General features: G+C 44.9%; 1 protein-coding gene across 1 annotated transcript in view; it reads right to left on the bottom strand.

The window, feature by feature from the left end:
* The window catches only part of HEG1 (heart development protein with EGF like domains 1), a 56,807-nt gene that overhangs the window by 10,171 nt on the left and 27,287 nt on the right, over window positions 1-19,349 (bottom strand). The window contains 12 exon segments of the mRNA XM_054381252.1: window positions 500-587; window positions 1,218-1,255; window positions 1,364-1,406; window positions 7,338-7,472; window positions 9,188-9,348; window positions 9,826-9,884; window positions 10,399-10,493; window positions 12,383-12,502; window positions 14,498-15,838; window positions 16,793-17,152; window positions 17,690-17,938; window positions 18,697-19,014. Of these exon segments, the coding sequence (XP_054237227.1) occupies window positions 500-587; window positions 1,218-1,255; window positions 1,364-1,406; window positions 7,338-7,472; window positions 9,188-9,348; window positions 9,826-9,884; window positions 10,399-10,493; window positions 12,383-12,502; window positions 14,498-15,838; window positions 16,793-17,152; window positions 17,690-17,938; window positions 18,697-19,014 (3,007 nt within the window).

A 19,349-nucleotide genomic window follows, 5' to 3' on the forward strand; every position in this document is an offset into this window, starting at 1 on the left:
GCATAGTGTAATACTCTGACTTAGTCCCAAATGAAAGCATAGTGTAATACTCTTAGTCCCAAATGAAAGCATAGTGTAATACTCTTAGTCCCAAATGAAAGCATAGTGTGATACTCTGACTTAGTCCCAAATGAAAGCATAGTGTGATACTCTGACTTACTCCCAAATGAAAGCATAGTGTAATACTCTGACTTAGTCCCAAATGAAAGCATAGTGTGATACTCTGACTTACTCCCAAATGAAAGCATAGTGTAATACTCTGACTTAGTCCCAAATGAAAGCATAGTGTAATACTCTGACTTAGTCCCAAATGAAAGCATAGTGTAATACTCTTAGTCCCAAATGAAAGCATAGTGTGATACTCTGACTTAGCTACTTGCTTAGCTATCCTATGTGTTCTTCTGTGTTTTGGTCCTTCAGGGGTCATGTGTGGATCACTAAGTGTAGTGGAACCCATTGAGAGCATGGCCTGTGAGCCAGGGCTGGTGGCAGTACCTACCGGCAGCAGGTGACAATCAGTGCTATGCCCATGATGAGCAGAAGTCCTCCTCCTGCAGCTGCGATCACCACAGTGATGAGCTGATATGCTACAGTTGAGAAAGACAAAGACTCACTTAGCAACAGGTGATGTGCTTGTAAATAAACACATCCATAGCCCTCCCACAAAAGGATGAACTATTTCCCATCTTCCCTCTCTCTGTAAATTTCAAGTGAAGCGAATGGAGTTGGGGATCTCCTGCTGAAGGAAGAACAAGCATTTGTTTCCCTAGGGGATGGACTCCTTTCTCTGACGGGGAGTAATATTTCAAAACTATTTCATTGATAATTCAAACAGTATTTAATGGATTCAGCTCCAAATACCTTGTGTTCCTGTGTGACCTACTCTAGGTGATCCTGCTCTGGCAAGGGGATTGGACTAGATCTTTCAAGGTCCCGTTCGACCCCTAACTTTTTGTGATTCAGAAGTGCCCACTATATGTGCTATCATAATAGGGTATCCAGAGAAAGGAGGTCTCCTTTCCTTAGGAGATAATATTAAGTTACTTTTGTCAAAGAGGTCAACAAAATAATTCTCAACAGAAAATGAAGAAACAAAAAGCACTGACAAGAGTGACATATACCTACTGCATTTTAGACATAGTCATTTGCAGTTAATTCTTTCAAATTTCCTGTTTCTGACAGTGTGGAAACGAACAGAAGCAAAAGTCGGTACTTACGGTTTCCACAGTTGAATCCACCTAAGCCGAATGGGCAGCTAGTAACAGAAAACAACAGGGAGTTTCAGTGCCTTCATTGTGCTGACAGGTCACCACAGCAGAATTAAGGACAGAGGGGTAGGAGGAGGGCAGAACAGTCACCATACCTCACACAGGTCTCATTTTCCAGCTTATATCCATCTTCACAGGCTAAAATCAGATGAGAGAAGGGTGGTGAGCACCACATAGTGGTTGGTGCAGGGGAGGCATTTCCCACAGCGGCTCCCCATGGAAGCCTCACCTCAAACCACCTTGGGGACTGCCAAACTGGCATGCTTTGCTGGCAGAGCAGGAATTGTGTGTACTCTGATGTAATATCTCCTCTGGTTTAGGCAAAACACTGGGCACTTAAATTCACCTGCCATTGGCTTCGACATGACCATTTCAGGGCTTCCCAGCAGAGCTAGCCCAGAGCAGGCAGGTGGTAATATAATTTCTAGCAGAACTTCTTGCTCAAATGGAAACTCACTGCACACTTGTACTGCTTCCCACAGAACTGCAGTGTGAAAAATCTGCAATTGCCTCCAGTTTTTGCTTTGAAACCTCATCTGAACAGTGCTACTTTAGCACTGATGCACATTATTAATTACATTCAAATGTTAGTATTGCCGCAAAATGTTATGCAAAACACTGCTGGGTGGTAGGGGATGTTTTGCCTTAATGCACCTTTTTTTGCCTTGTCTTTCAAATTTGGAGCTGCTAAAGCAAATTTTAGAATACCATAGTACTATGGAATAGGAATTAAATTTACTGGGTCTAAATAACCCAGAAAACTGCTATGTACAAAATGTTGGTGAAAAGCTGAGACCATCACTCCAAAATAAAGTAATTTCTGTGCTTATGGACATTTATCTCATCACCTGAATTATTTGAGAAAATTATACAGCCTTTCTGATGAACAACAAAGGTGATGATACATTGGACATGCAATCATAATCTTCAAATTACTGATAAGATCACTGCTTTTCTCAGCAGTAGCCCTGGAGTTCTGCTGCCTTTCGTGGAGACAGATAAACTGGTCACTCAAACACTTGGAGAGGAGTGACATGGATGGAGTTACTTTGGGCAGAGGGACAAATCAAGACCAGCACATGCAGTAGCCCTTCAGGGTCTGCAACACATCACGTAGGGGTCTGGGAAACACCTACATCACACTCCACAGGGAATAAAAATAGATTGTTCAGTGAAAATAAAAGTGCTCATGGGTTTGTTTGGGTTTTTTCCCCTCAAACACCATCTATGGTTAAGAATGGTGAGGCAGCAGCTCTCAAGCCTTCTTCCTTCTGTCTTGCTCTTTCAGCACAGGGAAAACCAAAAGCTGAAAGCTCAGACATTCTCTAACCCCACCAAATGTGAGGACATCTGTGGGGAGAGGAGGAGGCTTCCAGCAAGCCCCAGGTAAGCCATAGCAAAGCCCCCTCCTACTCCTTTGCTGCTCTAGGCATACCAGAAGCCACTTTCCCTCCTGCACAGTGAGCTACTATATTTTCAGCAACACTTAGTACAGGAAGGGAAAAAGGATAAAAAGAAGTTCAGATGTTGTCCTTTAGGATGGGCTGGCAATATCATAGTAAACCAAAAGAGAGCACTACTATTCTGCCTGGGTTCAGAAGTTTATGGCTCTTCCAGCACCAATAACAAGAGATGGATGCCAGCAGGGAGCAATGTGACTGTGACCTCCCCTTCATAATACAGGTCCCTAAATTTGATTCCAGTTTCAAATCAAATAGTTGAACTGGAGCTATACTTTAGAGAACCATCCAAGGATGATTTTAATGTTTTCAGTGACAGACAATCAACCACAACCCTGGGTCAGATGCTCATAATAAAGTTAATTTCCTCAGCCATTACAAACATTCACCTTCTTTCTGGTCTGAATTATCACAGTGTCAAATTCCAGCCTTTGGATGTTTACTTGCTAGACTGAAAGAGATTATACGATCACATTTCTCCTTACCACCACCAAATCACTCCTTTGCCTTTAATAAAGCCAAGTGCACTGAGCTCTTTCAGTCTCCCTGGTTATTGTAGCTTTTCTGTGAATGCTCACAGCTTCTCTCTGACCCTTTTGACTTCCGGCTCCCAGAAATGTTGCATGCCTAGGATAATGAAACTTTCCCTCCTCTGCCTGTCCATGCCCCCTAAATACAGTCAGGAATCATATTTGCCTTACCAGGAAGAGCTAGGAGCCTCTTCTTTACCTGCCAAGCCCCCTTCACAGCTCTGTTCAAGTCTCTGCTTTCCAGGAGGCACAATTCACAGTGCACCTGGCACTTCGCACTTGGATATCTGGCCTTGCTTGTGCCTATATACTGTTTGCTAAGCGTCTCACATCATTTTCTTTGTGGGCTGTGTGGACACAGGTAAGTGATGTACTGAATCATGAATATTGCAGCTCTAGGCACAGACTTGCCATAGCAACTGGCACCAATGATGATGGAAGGGAGGCTGATGTCCATGGTAGCCGGTCTTGCACCTTGCCATCTGCCCTGTACATCCCCACTACTCCTTCACTCCATTTATTCTCCCAGAGCTGGAGATGGAGAGCATGACAAGGTTTAAGTAGCTCCCCTGATGCATCTTACCATGATGCTTTTTGCACTAGATTTATTTTTCTCTAAGATGTTTATTTTTTTAAGTCAAGGAACTGATCAGAGGTAACTGGACAAGACTGAAGAGCCTCAGTCAACAAACAGCCAGGGCAAGGATAGTAAATCACAAAGGATCCTTGCCTGACTCATTCATGAATAACACCAAAGCATTAGCAAAATGAGACTGGATGGATTGCTCCTTTCACTCGCTAACAAAAGCAGACCAAAAACATTACAGAGCAAATATTCTACCAAAGCAAGCCACAAGATCAGGCAATAATGAAATCTGCAGTTGGGGGAGGCATCACCTCAACAGCTTGCTGGAGTTGCCTTCTCCGAGTGAGTGCAGAGGCTTCATGTATCCCAACCCCAACCTAATGCCTGTATGTTGGGAAAGCCTGGAGGAGCCTGCAAGCAGCACAGCCTAAATTCATCCCATCAGCCCTAGTCCAGCAATATGTGTAGAGCACATACACCTTGAATGGTCTCAAAGCTGGAGTTGTGTCTGGGACCCTTCTGGCACACAGCTCTCAGGCCAGGAGGCTTACAGGTGGGACAGTACAGAGGAAAAGCAAAATCCTGAACATGCACCTCTGTCTTAAATACTCTGTGCTTATGTCTTTTCCCCTCCTCACCCTGCCTTTTCCTGCCACTTTGCTTTCTCCTCTGACATCTTTCCTTCTCCTTTGAACATGTTCTCAGGAGAGCTCACTCTGTCACACTCTCTCAGCAAACTTTCAAACACAAGCAGGGAATGGAGAAAAGGCTCAAGTGTCAGGGTCTGAGCAAAGCTATCAAGTTGCACTTTTCCCCTTGGGATTCCTTTGCCTTTGCCTTCCTGAATGAGACTTGGGAGTCTCTTTCAAAACCTGGTGTGCTGCTCCTTGCTTCACTCCAGACACTCTGTACTGTTAAAAATAGCACACCCTTGAAAAGCTGGCACATGGGGTTTGCTGCCTCGTTTCTAGAACAGCTCTGTAGATACTGGGAAGGCTGAAGACTAGCAACGACCTGGAGATGATAAAACTGCACACCAAGAAGTACCATGGCCAGTGTGTCAAAACTATGGCTCAGAGACCTAACCCTTCCTTGGTCCAGAAGATGCTTTTTGAGCATGCTCCAGGGTACAGACACTGCAAGGCAGGACAGAACAATTCCTGGGGTCACGGTGGCTGATGCCCCATGCCTCAGAAGCTCTCCCAGCCACACCCACCTTCCCACAGGGGAGACCGGACAGGGCAGCACAATAGCAGTTTCCCTCTTTTCAAATACTATAATTGGAGTTACTGAGCCACATTTTCATGACCCACAATGAGGGTCAGACGCTCAGAAGACCTCAGTTCCTGTTTAGTCACTGTGAGGGCAGAGGTTTTCCAAGAGGCTGGCATATTGTATGCTATATTTATCAGAAAATAGCCCTAAGTGTCAAATGAGAGCCACAGCTTGGCTTTTGAAAAAAAAAATCTTTAACAAATCCCAACCACCTGGTTTACTCAGATGGGAACAAAGTGACACTGAGAATCTAGTGCCTTGCTGAAGAATGGCAGTGGGTGCCACCCTCATACCACTGCACTGAAGCCTAAATCCCATATCAACCCCGTCCCTCAGACACTCTCAAGCTGGTCAGTAAGATGTTTCCTACTGACAGCAGTAAGCTGAAAGTGGCATTGAGGCCTCACTGTGTGCAAATAGGATTTTTTATATTTTGCACAGCAAACCCTCACAAATAAGGAATAACCACGGGTACAAGATGCGTTACCAGCAGATCCAGAGAGGTGATTCTGCCACTTTACTCTGGTGAGACCTCATGTGGAGTACTGAGTCCAAGTCTGGAGCCCTCAATATAGGAAGGACCTGATGGAGCAGGTCCAGAGGAGGGCCACAAAAACGATCAGGTGGTTGGAGCACCTCTGCTACGAGGACAGGCTGAGGGAGCCAGGGTTGTTCAGCGTGGAGAAGAGGAGGCTCTAGGGAGACCTGAGAGCAGCCTTGCAGTACCTGAAGGGGGCCTACAGGAAGGATGGGGAGAGACTGTTTACAGGAGCCTGCAGTGACAGGATGAGGGGCAATGGCTTCAAACTAGAGAAGGGCAAACTGAGATTGGATGTTAGCAACAGGTTCTTTACCATGATGGTGGTGGAACACTAGAACAGGATGCCTGGGGAGTTGGTTGGGACCCCATTCCTGGAGATATTCAAGGTGAGGCTCAACAGGGCTCTGGGCAACCTGATCTAGTTGAAGATGTCCCTGCTTACTGCAGAGGGCGTTGGACCAAATGCCCTTCGGAGGTCCTTCCAACCCAGCCCACTCTATGATTCTGTGAAGGTGTTAGATCTTGTAGCCCTCTGCAACCATCCCATCTGAGTGCCTCACAGCCTTTCAGTTATTTATCTTCACAACATTGCTTGACAAAAGACATGGCCAAGTACATTGGTGTAACTCATCCTGAGTCCCCATCATCGATGACTGAACAAGAACTGGGCAAAAGTCTCCCAGGTTTTAGTTCTGCTGCCCACATAAGTCCTTCTTTTCCTCTTAAGGGTCAGTGGAGATAGTCAGTATTTCCTAATAGAAATCCTTCCCTCAACATACAAAGCACAGAGAGGGAAGGAAAACACAACGGAGAAAGGCTTTGCCTGGAGTCACAGAATGGAAGACAAGACAGAACCATAGCCCAGAACTCAGAGATGTCCATCTTAGAGCCTGTAACACATTAATTATTTCCAGGCACATTTTTCTCACTCTCTAATAATATTTGGAATCAGTAAAGCATCTCCTCTTATTTCAACAATAACCCAGCAGTAACTGCCAGAAGCAATATATAACCACCACTGCAATTCTGATTGATAAGTCATCAGAAAACTGCATTTCTTAAGAAGCCCTACAACTGCAGGAACTAGCAAATAGACCCCTTGATCTCACAGAAATCATTTTGGCCACTGGATTGTGGACAAAGACCTTATCTAAAAGGTAGCAAACCCAGACTTCATGATCTGAAGAGTATCTTTAAAATAACACAACCCTTAAGCTTAACATTTCTGTTAGGAACCCAGCTGAAAAATAAATTCACAATCCTTTTCAGACACTTATTTTAAAAACACCAATGATGTATTAATACAAGCTTGTGAGTTTAAAGCACTTCTAAGTTCGCTGCGAGTTCAGACAAAATCAAAACAAGCAGAGACGCACGTCATCTCTGCTCTGTGCCACTGAACTGGAGCCCAAAGCAGGCAGGCCCCTTTCTCCCTCTTTTCAATGACTGTGACTCACAGTGTGCTCTAGAAAGAGATAATATTATTCCTAGAGAGAGACTGCATCTTCAGCATCTGCTGAAAAGTCCCCTAACTAAATGAAAGAAACTGGAGCTGCTAAGATATATTCATAATATTGAGCTCCTCACGTGCACAGCCATACACACACATGCTGATTTCCACTGGAACAAAAGGTTCAAGCAAACTTCAGGCAAAATATGCCACCTACAAGGCAATACCTCTGCAGGAGTGGTCCATCTTGTTGTATTTGAAGTATCCACTTTTGCACTGGCAGAGCGCGACTCCGTCGAAGTCAGTGCACTCAGAAGTTTCCTTGTCACACTCAGGGTCTTTCTGCTTGCACAAGCTGCCAACTGTTGGGAAGAGGTGGCCAGCATCAGCGTGGTTCTCTCTGAACCCACTGTTATGCACAACTGCTTTAGCCAGGCATCACATTCAGCTCATGTGTTGCTTTAATCTCTTTTCTCTTTTTTATTAAATAATTCTTGTTCCATTAGGACACAGTCACGGCACCACTTCTTACCTATCTACCATCATTTGTAGAGGCAAATAGAGGGGGTGAATAACAAATGTTTCAGCTCAGAAGCAGAAGGGAAAATGAAAAAGAAAAATTTAGTTTGGCTCAAGCTGAAACACATTCAACCTCTGAGACTGTTCCACAAATCAGTTTTTAAGTTTATATCAAGCAAAACATTTTGCTCAGCCCAAACCAAATTTTTTCCATTTCGATATTAAGCAAAGAATTTGTCCTTTTATTTACATTATTTTGAAGCAGTGTTTTACTTTAGAAAGTCAGATTTGTTACAATGAGCATTCAGCAAAACTATGGGTAAATGATGGAAATTGTGTCACCAAATTTACATTTTTTACTGGGAGGTCAGACAAGATGGAATGAGAACATGAACAAATATTCATGAGAAATAGGATTTTATGGAAAACATGTCACTTGTTTGGCACTCATCTTCTACAAACCTCTCCCTCCTAGATCCATTTTTGTTGTTTTTTGGGGTTGTTTGTTTTTTTTTTTTTTCTGGATCTAACATCTTTTCTTTTAAGTAGTTACACAAGAACATAATTTGTTTCTTATTCTTCCTAATTCAAGTTAGACTTTACCAGAAGCGTTGTATCAGAGGTAATGGCTAGATGTAATTTGAGCATGTCTACCAAAATAATTTAATTCCATTCATGATGAAGTGTGACTTTAAAATACAGCATGTTAGAATAAAAACATAAGCTAAAGTTATCATCTCTCTGTTTGCTGAAATGATTTGAGGAGTTTCCCATTACACCCAGGCTAAGCACTGCTGCCCTTCATCCTCAAATCCAAACCTTGAAGCCCAAAGTCACAGAGCTCCACATGAAGAAGCTTCCTTGCAGGAGCGTCTTTCAAGGGTGCTTGCTCCCTGCATCCCATTGGTATCTCTCACACCTAAATCTCCTCTATCGTTCCCTTGGAAAGAGAGGACTTCCAACTGGACCCATCAGTGGGGTTCCCCTAAGGAAGCTTATGCACAGCACTGATGTGCTTCTCCAGGTCTCTCTGTGTCACATCCACATTTCTCTTTGGCAGGTAGAGGATTCAGGATAGAAATAAAAAACTCTTAATTGTGAACCATTTTCACACCCTGCAACACTGAAATGGGGCAGTTAGGCAAGCACAGCTCCCCACACAGCCTCCAGCAGCAGTGGGGGATTTTGTCTATTGGCTTTCATGCCATTTCCCTAGCTCCCAGCCATGCAAGTGGAATTAAGACTTATGTTGTTTTGATCTGGCCAGGGCCTGGTGTCACATCCCGGAGATGAAAGGCTGCCTCACAATGCCTCTAATCCTGTGCTGCATGATGTTTTCACAGAGAGGCAGATTTTTCACACATGTGGCAAAGATCAGGCTCAGTATCTGCACCCCTTTTCTACTGTGAGGCTCTAAAGATGACTGCCATTTAAATAAGATAAAAAAAGATTCAGAGGGGGTTTTGGAAACATCAATATCTTTCTCCCTCTGTTATAAAGGAAGCCAAATAAAACATCCCTTTCCCCTCCTGTCACAGTCCCTCCAGATGCTATTTACCTCTGTGGAGTGGTTTCAGGCTGGAGATGAACTGACAGGCATCGGTGGGGGATTTGCAAGCTCGAATGTAACTTCTCACACTGCTGACAACGTCATAGAAAGTCACGTTGGATGCTAAAGAGAACGTGGATTGCACTGAAACATGCACAAAATTTGCCTCCCTAACAGAAAACAAAACAAAACAACCCTGAATATCATGGGTCAGTCTGAAGTCATCATTAGCACCTTACGCACAGGACTCTTATTAATGCACATCATACACAGGAGTCATTAATGCAAGCAATGCTTACCACAGACACAATATTGCACACATACTGAAGCAGCCATGCATTGTAGAAGACTTTAAAAAGAGGACAAACTTACACTCAAGAGAGGCATATTTGGGGCTGGAAAGAGCACTTGTAGCTCACTTTGAAACCAACCACAAATCCCTCCTGGGCAGCTCACAAGGCCAGCCAAAGTCACTCATACCAGGAGGACACTGGGAGAGCTGGGAAAGGTGGTCAGGCATTCCTATGCCCTGCATCAGTCCCCATGGGATTACAACAATCCCAGCACCCACTCAAAATGGAGATGGACCTCGAATTGAACACCCTGAACATTTGAGTTTTTCATTCTTCTAGTAGCCTCAGCCTTACCTGGTGGCCTTAACTGTGGAGTGGTGGTACCCTGGCAAGCCTGACAGTGAAGCATTGAGCTGCAAGGAAGGAAGAGCATTTATTAGTGCACCAGGGGATGACAGAGGGAGGCAGCCCAGAGGGATGCAACCTGGCAATTCTCATACGAACATCTGCTTGAGGCCCCAATGTATAAAGACTGCAAAGGCAGAGGATAAGCTGGAAGCCAGTAGGGAGAGAGTCGCACATGAGGCCAAGCTCAAAGCATGGCCCTTGGAGACTGAACATCTTCCAAGGAGCTTTCCCCCTGCACAACCCACGTATGGTTTTTTGTGCTGATATGCTCTCTGAAGTCCCTTAGGAGCCAGATATCTCCATTGCCGTCTTGATAGCCTAGGCAGTGCAGGAGAGAAAAGCACGCTGGCATTTGATAGTGTTACGTCTCACCACTCCTACTTACACCAGATCAGGATAGTTTAATGATTTAAAAGGTTAAATCCACACTACAGCCTCATGGCTTCCCACAACCACTGTAAGAGGAGCAACAAGGACCTGTCCCATCAGCATGGCCAAAGGCCCATCAATGGCACTCACCATTGTCAGGATTTCATCCTCAACATGGGGCAGCTCTGTGTACTTCCCATGTGTAATATTAAGTTTCAGGGGGACCTGGCCGATAAATATTCTTACTGAAAAGGAAAGTAAGACAAGTTAGTTGGAACATGTGTCCATGGAACATGTGTAGCTGTGGTCTCATCTGCCTTACACAAGAGACTGTCTTCATGGAAAACCCCTTTACACAGCAGATAAGAAACTCATGTCTGAGAGTCACGGCCCCAGTAAAGCAAAGTCCCAGTCTTGTGATATTTCCCAAAGGTTAGAATCATAGAATCAACCAGGTTGGCAGAGACCTCCAAGATCATGCAGTCCAACCAATCACCCAGGCCCTATCCAATCAAGTAGACCATGGCACTAAGTGCCTCATCCAGTCTTCTCTTGAACATCTCCGGGGATGGTGACTCCACCACCTCCCTGGGCAGCCCATTCCAATGGGCAATCACTCTCCCTGTGAAGAACTTCCTCCTAATATCCAGCCTATACCTCCCCTGGCACAACTTGAGACTGTGTCCCCAACATTGCTGCAATGTTCCCACAGCCCCAGTCAAATTCCAGAGCTGAAGAGCCACCATTTCGCTGCAGCACTCATACAGTTCATACAGAAACAGAGACTAATTTTAAAAGCCCCCTGAACAGAGGGAGAGTTGGGTAAACTTAGTAACAAGACAGCTTCAGATATCAAAGCTATTTATAATAACTGGGGACAAATGTCTCAAGCCTCTTACCCCTCCTTGCAATAGAAGGAAAGCAGATCAGTAAGTCAAAATAAAGCACTGCAGAAAGGACATTTTCATTTTTCAAACTGTTGGACAGAATGAGCAATGACATTTGAAAAGAGATCCAAAAGATGCATTTTTCCGTGCTTAGATTCTTATTTGATTCGTGGCAGCAGAACACAATAATCCGAGTCGTCCAGACTCAGAGAGATAATGTACCTAAATCTTGATACTTGGTACAAACGAGAACTCAGAGCTCCAGTTTTATGTTCCACCAGAAAAACAAATACAGTTGAAGATAACATTTTAAAGCCTCCAATTCTCTGTCATTTTTTCCCCATCCACAGAGCCTATCTTCACCACAAATCTAATATCAGACAGTTCCAATGTAACAACTCGGGGTAAAAATAAGATGAAAATCACCTTCACAGCACTTATATAATCTGCCCATATCCCAGCTCAAGGCATAACCAAAACAATTCTCTAAATTAGAAGCTGATACATTCCAACTTGAAGAAATGTTTCAAAACACCCTTCAGGGACACCTCATCCATGTTTCCTTAGCAAAATTTCCATGCCTCCAATCCTTGCTGATTAAGGGTCAGAAGAAACTCTAGCAGAACAAATTCCCCTTTACAATGGGACATTGTTAAATCCTTGAGATTGAGAGTCTTCTAACAGAGAGGAGGGGGGTCAGAACCTGAGCTCCAGCTAATAACTGTGCTGCATGAAAAATACTAAAGGTATGAAACAAGACCTTGATTTTACAAAGACTTTCATGGCTGCTTAATTTTCCACCCATGGCTGACCCCAGGTTACACAACAGCCCCACTGACTTCTCCCAAGCCAAGCACCATCACCTGGGTTTGAAGGGCCAGGAGCCATGATAAGCTGCTGAATGCTTTTTGGGGGTTGTAAAACACATTAAGAACCTCAAGGTCACATCTGTCCTTACTAAAAATCCTGAGCCCACTGCTCTGTTGCTGTGTTTTTAAGAAACCTTCAGCTATTGCTGTGCCTACTCCCATGGGCAGCCCAACATGATGGGCATTAGACACTGCACTTGTATAAACAGTAAAAGGCTCTCGTAAAAAGGGGTGGTTGGGAGGAGCATTAAGCTCCTGAGCTAGTCTGAGCCTAGGTTAATTTATTGTAGAAGATTACTGATAATTATTTCCATCTTTTCCTACCCTGGCTTTTCACTTTTTTCAATTTTTTTTTCTTTTTCTTTTTTCTTTTCTTACCTAAATTGCACTTCCCTTTTTCCAGCTCATATCCAAGAGGACATTGACAGACATAGGAGCCATGGGTGTTGTTGCAGGTGGCCAGTGCAGGACAAGGGTTAGAAAGGCATTTATCCACATCTACAAAAGCAGAAAAAAGCCCAGGCTATAGTTACAGAATCATAAAAATCATCAGCTGTTGACCTAAAAAAGATCAAACTGGCTCCTCTTCTGTGACCCCTTGAGCATTGTCAGGTGCTTCCTTGCATCATTTGCACTTAGTATTTATCCTGTTCTTAATTATTCTGTTGGAGCTGAAAGAATAAATACAAACCATTTTCTCTTGAATATTCATTCAACAGCCCTTGGGATCTAGTGTTGATCCACGTTAATATGAATACACAGCTTGTCTAGAGCACAGCTCATCTTCAGATCTCAAGGTGTTTTTCAAAGACAAAAAACCCTACAGTTATGATAGAGAGACTGAAGAAGGGACCTCGACAGCCAGAGCTAGACACAGGAGTATGGACTCCTGCCCTTTTCATGCAAGCCCTGTTTGCATGATCCAAAGCTACTGGTGGAACACTGATGCAGTGTTTAGATTTACCAGGAATGACAGAGGCAGCCTGGGCTGCCATCATCTCCTTCGCTGGGGCTGCAGCCTCCTCTGCACCAGGCTGGGACTGGTCAAGGTGATACCTGCCAGCGCCACTGCTCATAATGCACTTTCCAGCAGGTGGGGGGCAAGGGCTTGAGGAGCAGATACCAAATTGTGAAATACAGAGAATCAGGGTATTAATGACTGTAGACTCAGGTGCTTCACAGATCAGCCAACTCAAACTACAAACTCTAGTTAAGATATCCAATATTTCTCTTGGAAAAAAAATCACACCCTGCCCAAAACCACTCTTCTTGCTATCCATATGACTCACACAAGCACAAACGCAGGTCACACATGTGTGCAAGGACAGACTGTAGGCAGGACCACAGACTTGTTGGTGACAAGGTTCCACAAGACAAGCCAAACATCTTACAAACCTTGCAGCCTTGCTGCAGAGGTGTGAGTGGTTTGGAAGGATGGGCTTTGAGGCTAAAGCACAAAGCGTGAGAGCCAAGCCCATGTCTGTATTTCTGACAGTGCCTCACACAGGCCCTGCAGACCAGACAGTCCCAAGCCAACCTCTGCATCAAAAAAAAACATCTGACACAATCTTTGTGTCTTGGTTAGCCTGGCACAGGTACCTCAGCATCAGCAAGGTTTGGTGCCTCTGATCTAAAGCAGCCAGAAATGAGGGGGTGTGTTTTCAAACCCTGCCTTTCACTCTGCCATCCTTCGGTCTGTGATTTGTATGGCAGGAAACAGGGCAGCTGAATTTGTTTTGCATGAGATCATAGCTCTAATTAAAACCAAGCCTGATAAATAATCTTTGAATAATTAATAATTGGATGGAATATATGCTATTACCAGTATTTCACTGAGATTAATACAATTAGCACACACAGTACCCTACAGTGGCATGAGGGCCAAGCTCCTGGACTTTAAATACACAATTGATTTCCACTCATGTGAAGCTTTGGTCAGTGTATTTACTTGAGAAGAAAATGAGCCTGGCAGTAGCAATAAATGATTGTAACAACACATTCAGCAAGACTACGGTATGTAGCTACCAGGAGAGGCAACAGGCCCTTGAGTATGAGACTATTTAATGAGGTGACAAGAAAACAACCACAGGTTGTAATAACAGAAGTTCCAACAGAAATACCAACTGCTGGTCAACCACCCTTTCTCATATTGACCTATATTGATCACTACTGTCAATCAATTGGCAAATACAAAACACATCCTACGCTTACTTGGAAGGGCAGGCAGCTGTATTTTCTCAAAATTCTCAAACATCAGCTTAATGTTTCTGTCAGAAATGTTCACCAACATGCTCCCCCTTTTCCAGGGGTTCAGCTTGATTGCTAAACCTTTTTCTTAAAAATTCTTCTCAGTCATGGAGACTGAGCTTTTATCTTCAAACCCTGCTGACAACAGACTTGCCATACATACATACACACCCCTTCAAAGGTCTTTAAAGTGCAACCTAGACACTCCTGGCCCCACCACTGACAGGTGCCATTTGGACACATTACCTGTTGCTGGAGACGACATCCTCAGTGCAGTTGTGCTACTCAGTGGGGAAACGGTGGTTGGTTTGGTACCAGCCAAAGTAGTTACTATGCTCACAGTGGTCTTGCTGGTTGCAAGGGTTTTAGAAGGACTTGTGACAGGAATGCTTTCCTCAGTGGCTTCACCAGGCCCTGCAGCTGTGGGATCCACAGCTTCTGTGCTTTCACTAGTGGTATACACGTGCTTAGTGGCAGCAGGCGTTTCGGCTCTGTGGGCTTTCATGGTGCTAGCATCACTGGGGGTGGTGGCCGGTGTTGTCAGCACAGGAGGTTTCACCGTGGTCAGTTGCACCCCAGGGACAATGACATTGTGCTTTGTTGCAGCTGGTGAGGGACTAAGGGGTGTATCTGTAGGCCCAGCCCATGGGGTATCAGTGGCTGTGGTGAGCAGGGGTGTTGCCTTCCCGAAGCTGCCTCCCGGGGCAGTGGCAGCTCTCAGCGAGGCAGTCTCTGTCGCCATCGTGGGAGCAGACACAGTCACGACGTGTCCACCAAGCTGCTCCATGGGTGCTGTAGGGAAAGGAGACTCAGTGGAGGTGAAGATGGTTCTGTTTTGGGGCTGGTGTGTAACACTGTGCTTGTTGGTCCCTCTGGGTGAGCTCCTAGCCACGGCAGCTGTGGAGGGTACCCGCCTGACCACAGTTGTAGCTACAGGGGTGCTTGCTTGATCACTATCATTGGACTGTGAGATGGATGATGGTGATGAAAACAGAGGCAATAAGGATACTAATGAATAAGATGAGGAAAGCAATGAGGAAGTGGGTGAGGAGGATGACAAAGCCTGCAAAGGGGGTGAAGATGCTGTCACAGAGGATGAGAGCAGCTCAGATGATTCTGACGTAGTAAACATCAGCGGTGGTGGTGTTGATGACAACGAGTGATGCAGTGATGACAGGGAGGAAGAGGCTGGAAATCCTGATGAAGATAGAGATGATCTGCCAGTGGTCAACAACTCAGAGTCTGTGCTGAAAACAGTTGTATTTTGTATGCTGTCTGCAGAAGCAAAAGTCAACAGTTTGGAAGAGTGTACCACCAAGGGCTCTGTAGATGGTTCAACAAAACTGTCATCGCTGGATACATTGCTGCTGTTGTCCTGTGCCACAGGAGACTTGGATGAATCAGAAGGGCTGGAAATTTCAGAAAAAAAGGTGGAACTTTCTGAAGAATCAGCAGAGGTGCTGCTATTTGAGATGGACAGAAGGGTCCTTTCTCCTCCTCTGGTATATGTGGTTGAAATGTACGTGCCATCTGTATGAGAAACCGAGGTCCTTTTCTCAGCATCGATGCCACTGACTGGCGGATGGCCTGGAGCAGAAGGACAAGATATATTAGGAAGACAGAGTAATATGAAAGTATTTTGATGTGATATTAAAATCACTTGCTCTATACATATGTTCTTGTCTGTGAACTGGTCCGTGCCTTTCTGAAAATTAAGAACACCATCCAAGCATGAGTATCAAATTAGAGGAGTTTTCACACTCCTTAATTGATTTTAAAATGAACTCAGACAGACACAAGGCTCCTGTGAAACGTGGAAGTTTCTTAAACACTGTTCTTCCAGTATTGTTTTCCCATGGGATTGAGCATGCATTGTTCTGTGGCGTTTTGTGGCAAGCTAAGCAGGAAAATTCATTTGTTCCCTTTATCACTTGTAACTTATAAAACTCATATCCTCTCCCTCTTATTCTCCATTCCCAACTAAAGAACATCCATCTTCCTCAGTCTATTTGTTTTTAGACACAGTGAACTTCATGCCTCTGCAGAATAAATCTATTACATTATATTAATTTGCAGCTTATTATGAACTCACTGATTGAAAGCTTTGCAGTCAGGAAATCTTAAATGAGTAGCACATTAGGCTGCAAAAAATTCAGATTATTTAGCATAAAAGATGCAGCCAATCCTGTAATACGAATTTCAGGATATATAGCTAAATTCAGCAATCTCTAAAAAATAGAGTATTGAAAACCTGGTTTAATTCTAGAATTGGCTTAGGTCACCATGAAACATTCCTCAAAGCATCTACCCAAAAGAAATCAGACAAGGTGTAAATAATGCAGCCATCAAACCAGGAGTACTTCTGGGTACATGGTGTCACTTCTGGAATGATTCCCCAGCTAGCCACACAGGTCTGGCTTTGAGTTATTTGCTGAAAACATCCCCCTGCACGAACCTGCAGGTGGCATTGCATGCACTAATGAATGAGAACTTTGTATACAACACAGATAAACACAGAACAGTAGGAACCAAAACGTACACCAAGAGACACTGACTTACTTGTGAGATCGCCTTGGAAAGAAGAGTGAGTGGGTATCTTGGAAGAACGTGTGAAGAGCGTCTCTGTCACAAAGCCTGCAAAGCCCCCACTGCTGGTGGAGGTGTGGACTGTCCTGCTCTGCTCCTCTGAAGCTGCCTGAGCCAGCCTTGGAGAGCCAGTGGCTTCGGTGGAGGAAGCAGAGCTCTCCGTGCCATCAGCCAGTGTGCTGCCCACCACCCAGTGCAGCGTCCTCTCTCCACTGCCAGCAGATGTGGATGAATTGTACACAGGATCAGTCCTGGGGCTGGGCACCCCTTCCTCTGCATTTTGGCTGCTTAGGGAGTGATGGATTCTGCCCATGGCTGGAATAGGATTGAAAAAGCAGGCATCTGATTTTATCATCTCAGAGCAGAGAGTGCTTGTGAGTTCTACATTAATTCTGTTTGGAAATGCAGAATAATCAAATTCCCAGACAAATACGGATTAAATACAGATTAAGTAGATCTCACATAACTATTACCTTAAATGTGGATTTAACACACAAAGTCTACTCCTGAGAAACAGGACTGTCCAAATACAGAGGGGCAATCGGTACCATTAGAGTTGTAATGGCATTTTGATGTTATTTATAATTATCACCCCAACCCAGACAGACAGCAGATGTGTCCTACAGCAAGAAGCTACAAGTCTCATTCCTGAGACCTTTCTGTTAAGCATCAACAGCTGCAGATATACAACACCAAGGAGCAGAACCACCATTGCTTATGAAACCTGCACATGACACCTGCAACAGCTCCGACACGTGTGAGTGGTCTTATCACCCTCATGGAAAAGGGGAAGGGAGAGGCAGCAGGGTTTTTCCTAATTCAAACACCATCCTAGAATTCAGAAAAACTCACTGGAAGGTTCACTGGCAGCTGTGAAGTAGGGGGAGACCTTGGATGAAAGGGTGATCTTAGGCTCTGGGTACCCTGCTCGGCTGGATGAGATGTGTTCTGCTCCAGGCCATGCTGTGGAGGACAGGAGGGGGCCAGTGTGAGGCTCTCTGACTGTATCTGGGTAAGATGGGAGGTTTTCTCCTGCTGTGCTCCACACACCATGGTTAACTTCAGGCTGGGATGCTCCCTCCTTGTGGCTGGAGAGTGTCGTTGAGGTGTATGTGGTCTCAGTAGGAGCACCAGAAACTCTTCTTCCTCTCTCTGGCAGTACAAAGCAGAGATATAGATAGATATATGTAAGAACATGTATTTTGTTTATTGATAATACCTTTAAGGCCTCTACAGGGGCTAAAATCTGAATACTTCAATCCCCACAGCAGTGGTGGCACCTAGTGTCCAACGAAACTCACTTGCTAAGTGGGGCTCTCAGGGGGTCTTTACTTTTCCCCTTTATGACAAAAAAATAAAATAGATTGGGGCCTATAGCATTTCTGAAGGGGAACAGTGGCAGGGAGGTAAGGACCTGGTCTTGAATGTCCTGCAGAAAATTCCCTTGGGTGGACCAGCTGGTTTCAAACCAGTTCTGGTGGGATCCTGGCAGCCCAGCTAATGCTGAAACATGGTAATGGGATATAAGGAACAGCAAAAGGTCTACCAATCCTTTGCCACATCTCATGCCAGTCTCCTCCACACTGAGGGCTGAGGTCAAGGCTCCATGGCAGCCTTCACATATGGCCCAGAAGAGATGCCTGGCCATCTAATTCCCAACTAGAGAAGGGCTGCCCAAGTGCTATTAGGTGAACGATTTCTCAATTGTGCAATGCTCAGATGTCCTCCACTATAAACCAGGCTTAACTAAAAAGGCAAACCTAGTTTAAAGATCAAAAAGGGATGGTGGTAGCTCAGGAGTGGGGCAACGAGGAAGGATGTCCTCCATGGCGAATGGAAACCACAAGACCCACCTGAACCACTTGGTGAAGGCACTGAAATGCTTGGAGAAAACACAGGCAGTGTCTTTGTTGAAAGCTCACCAAGTCCAGCACCACTCTGTGAAATACGGCTCTGCCTTCCAGGCTCTGTTGCTGATGAGGACAGCAGAAGAACCCCATCCAAGAAGCTGGTGTGGAGAGGAGTGGGAGTGGAGCTCCCTGCAGTGCTGAATGCTGCATGGGTGTCTGACATGGGTACTGTGCTTCTCTCCTCACCACGTGTGGCTACCGCTGAGCTGGGTGTACTGGTAAGAGGAACATCAGGCAGGTGTTCTCCCATAGCTGAGGTCCTTTCTGCTGAGAACAAGGCAAAGCAAAATGGTTTTATTCATCCTAAGCTATAAAAGTGTCCACGCTCTCTTTCATCACCACCCTTAGGCTGACAGTACAGATATGACATGGCAGAAGATCCAAGCCTGAAGAAAACACTAACTGTGAAGACAGAATTCTTTACAATTCAAAGAGGCCCTCACAGGAGGGCACCCTGAAGAGGGCACTAGGAACAAACAGCAGGAACACAGATGGGTTTGCTTCCCTTTGGTGCTGCTCCTGGCTGCAGTGCCCATAGCTAACTTCCTGATACTTAAGACATGGCAGATTGCATGGGATCAAAAAACACAGGGTAGGAGTCA

This window comes from Indicator indicator, chromosome 5, assembly GCF_027791375.1.
Source record: "Indicator indicator isolate 239-I01 chromosome 5, UM_Iind_1.1, whole genome shotgun sequence".
Lineage (NCBI taxonomy): Eukaryota > Metazoa > Chordata > Aves > Piciformes > Indicatoridae > Indicator > Indicator indicator.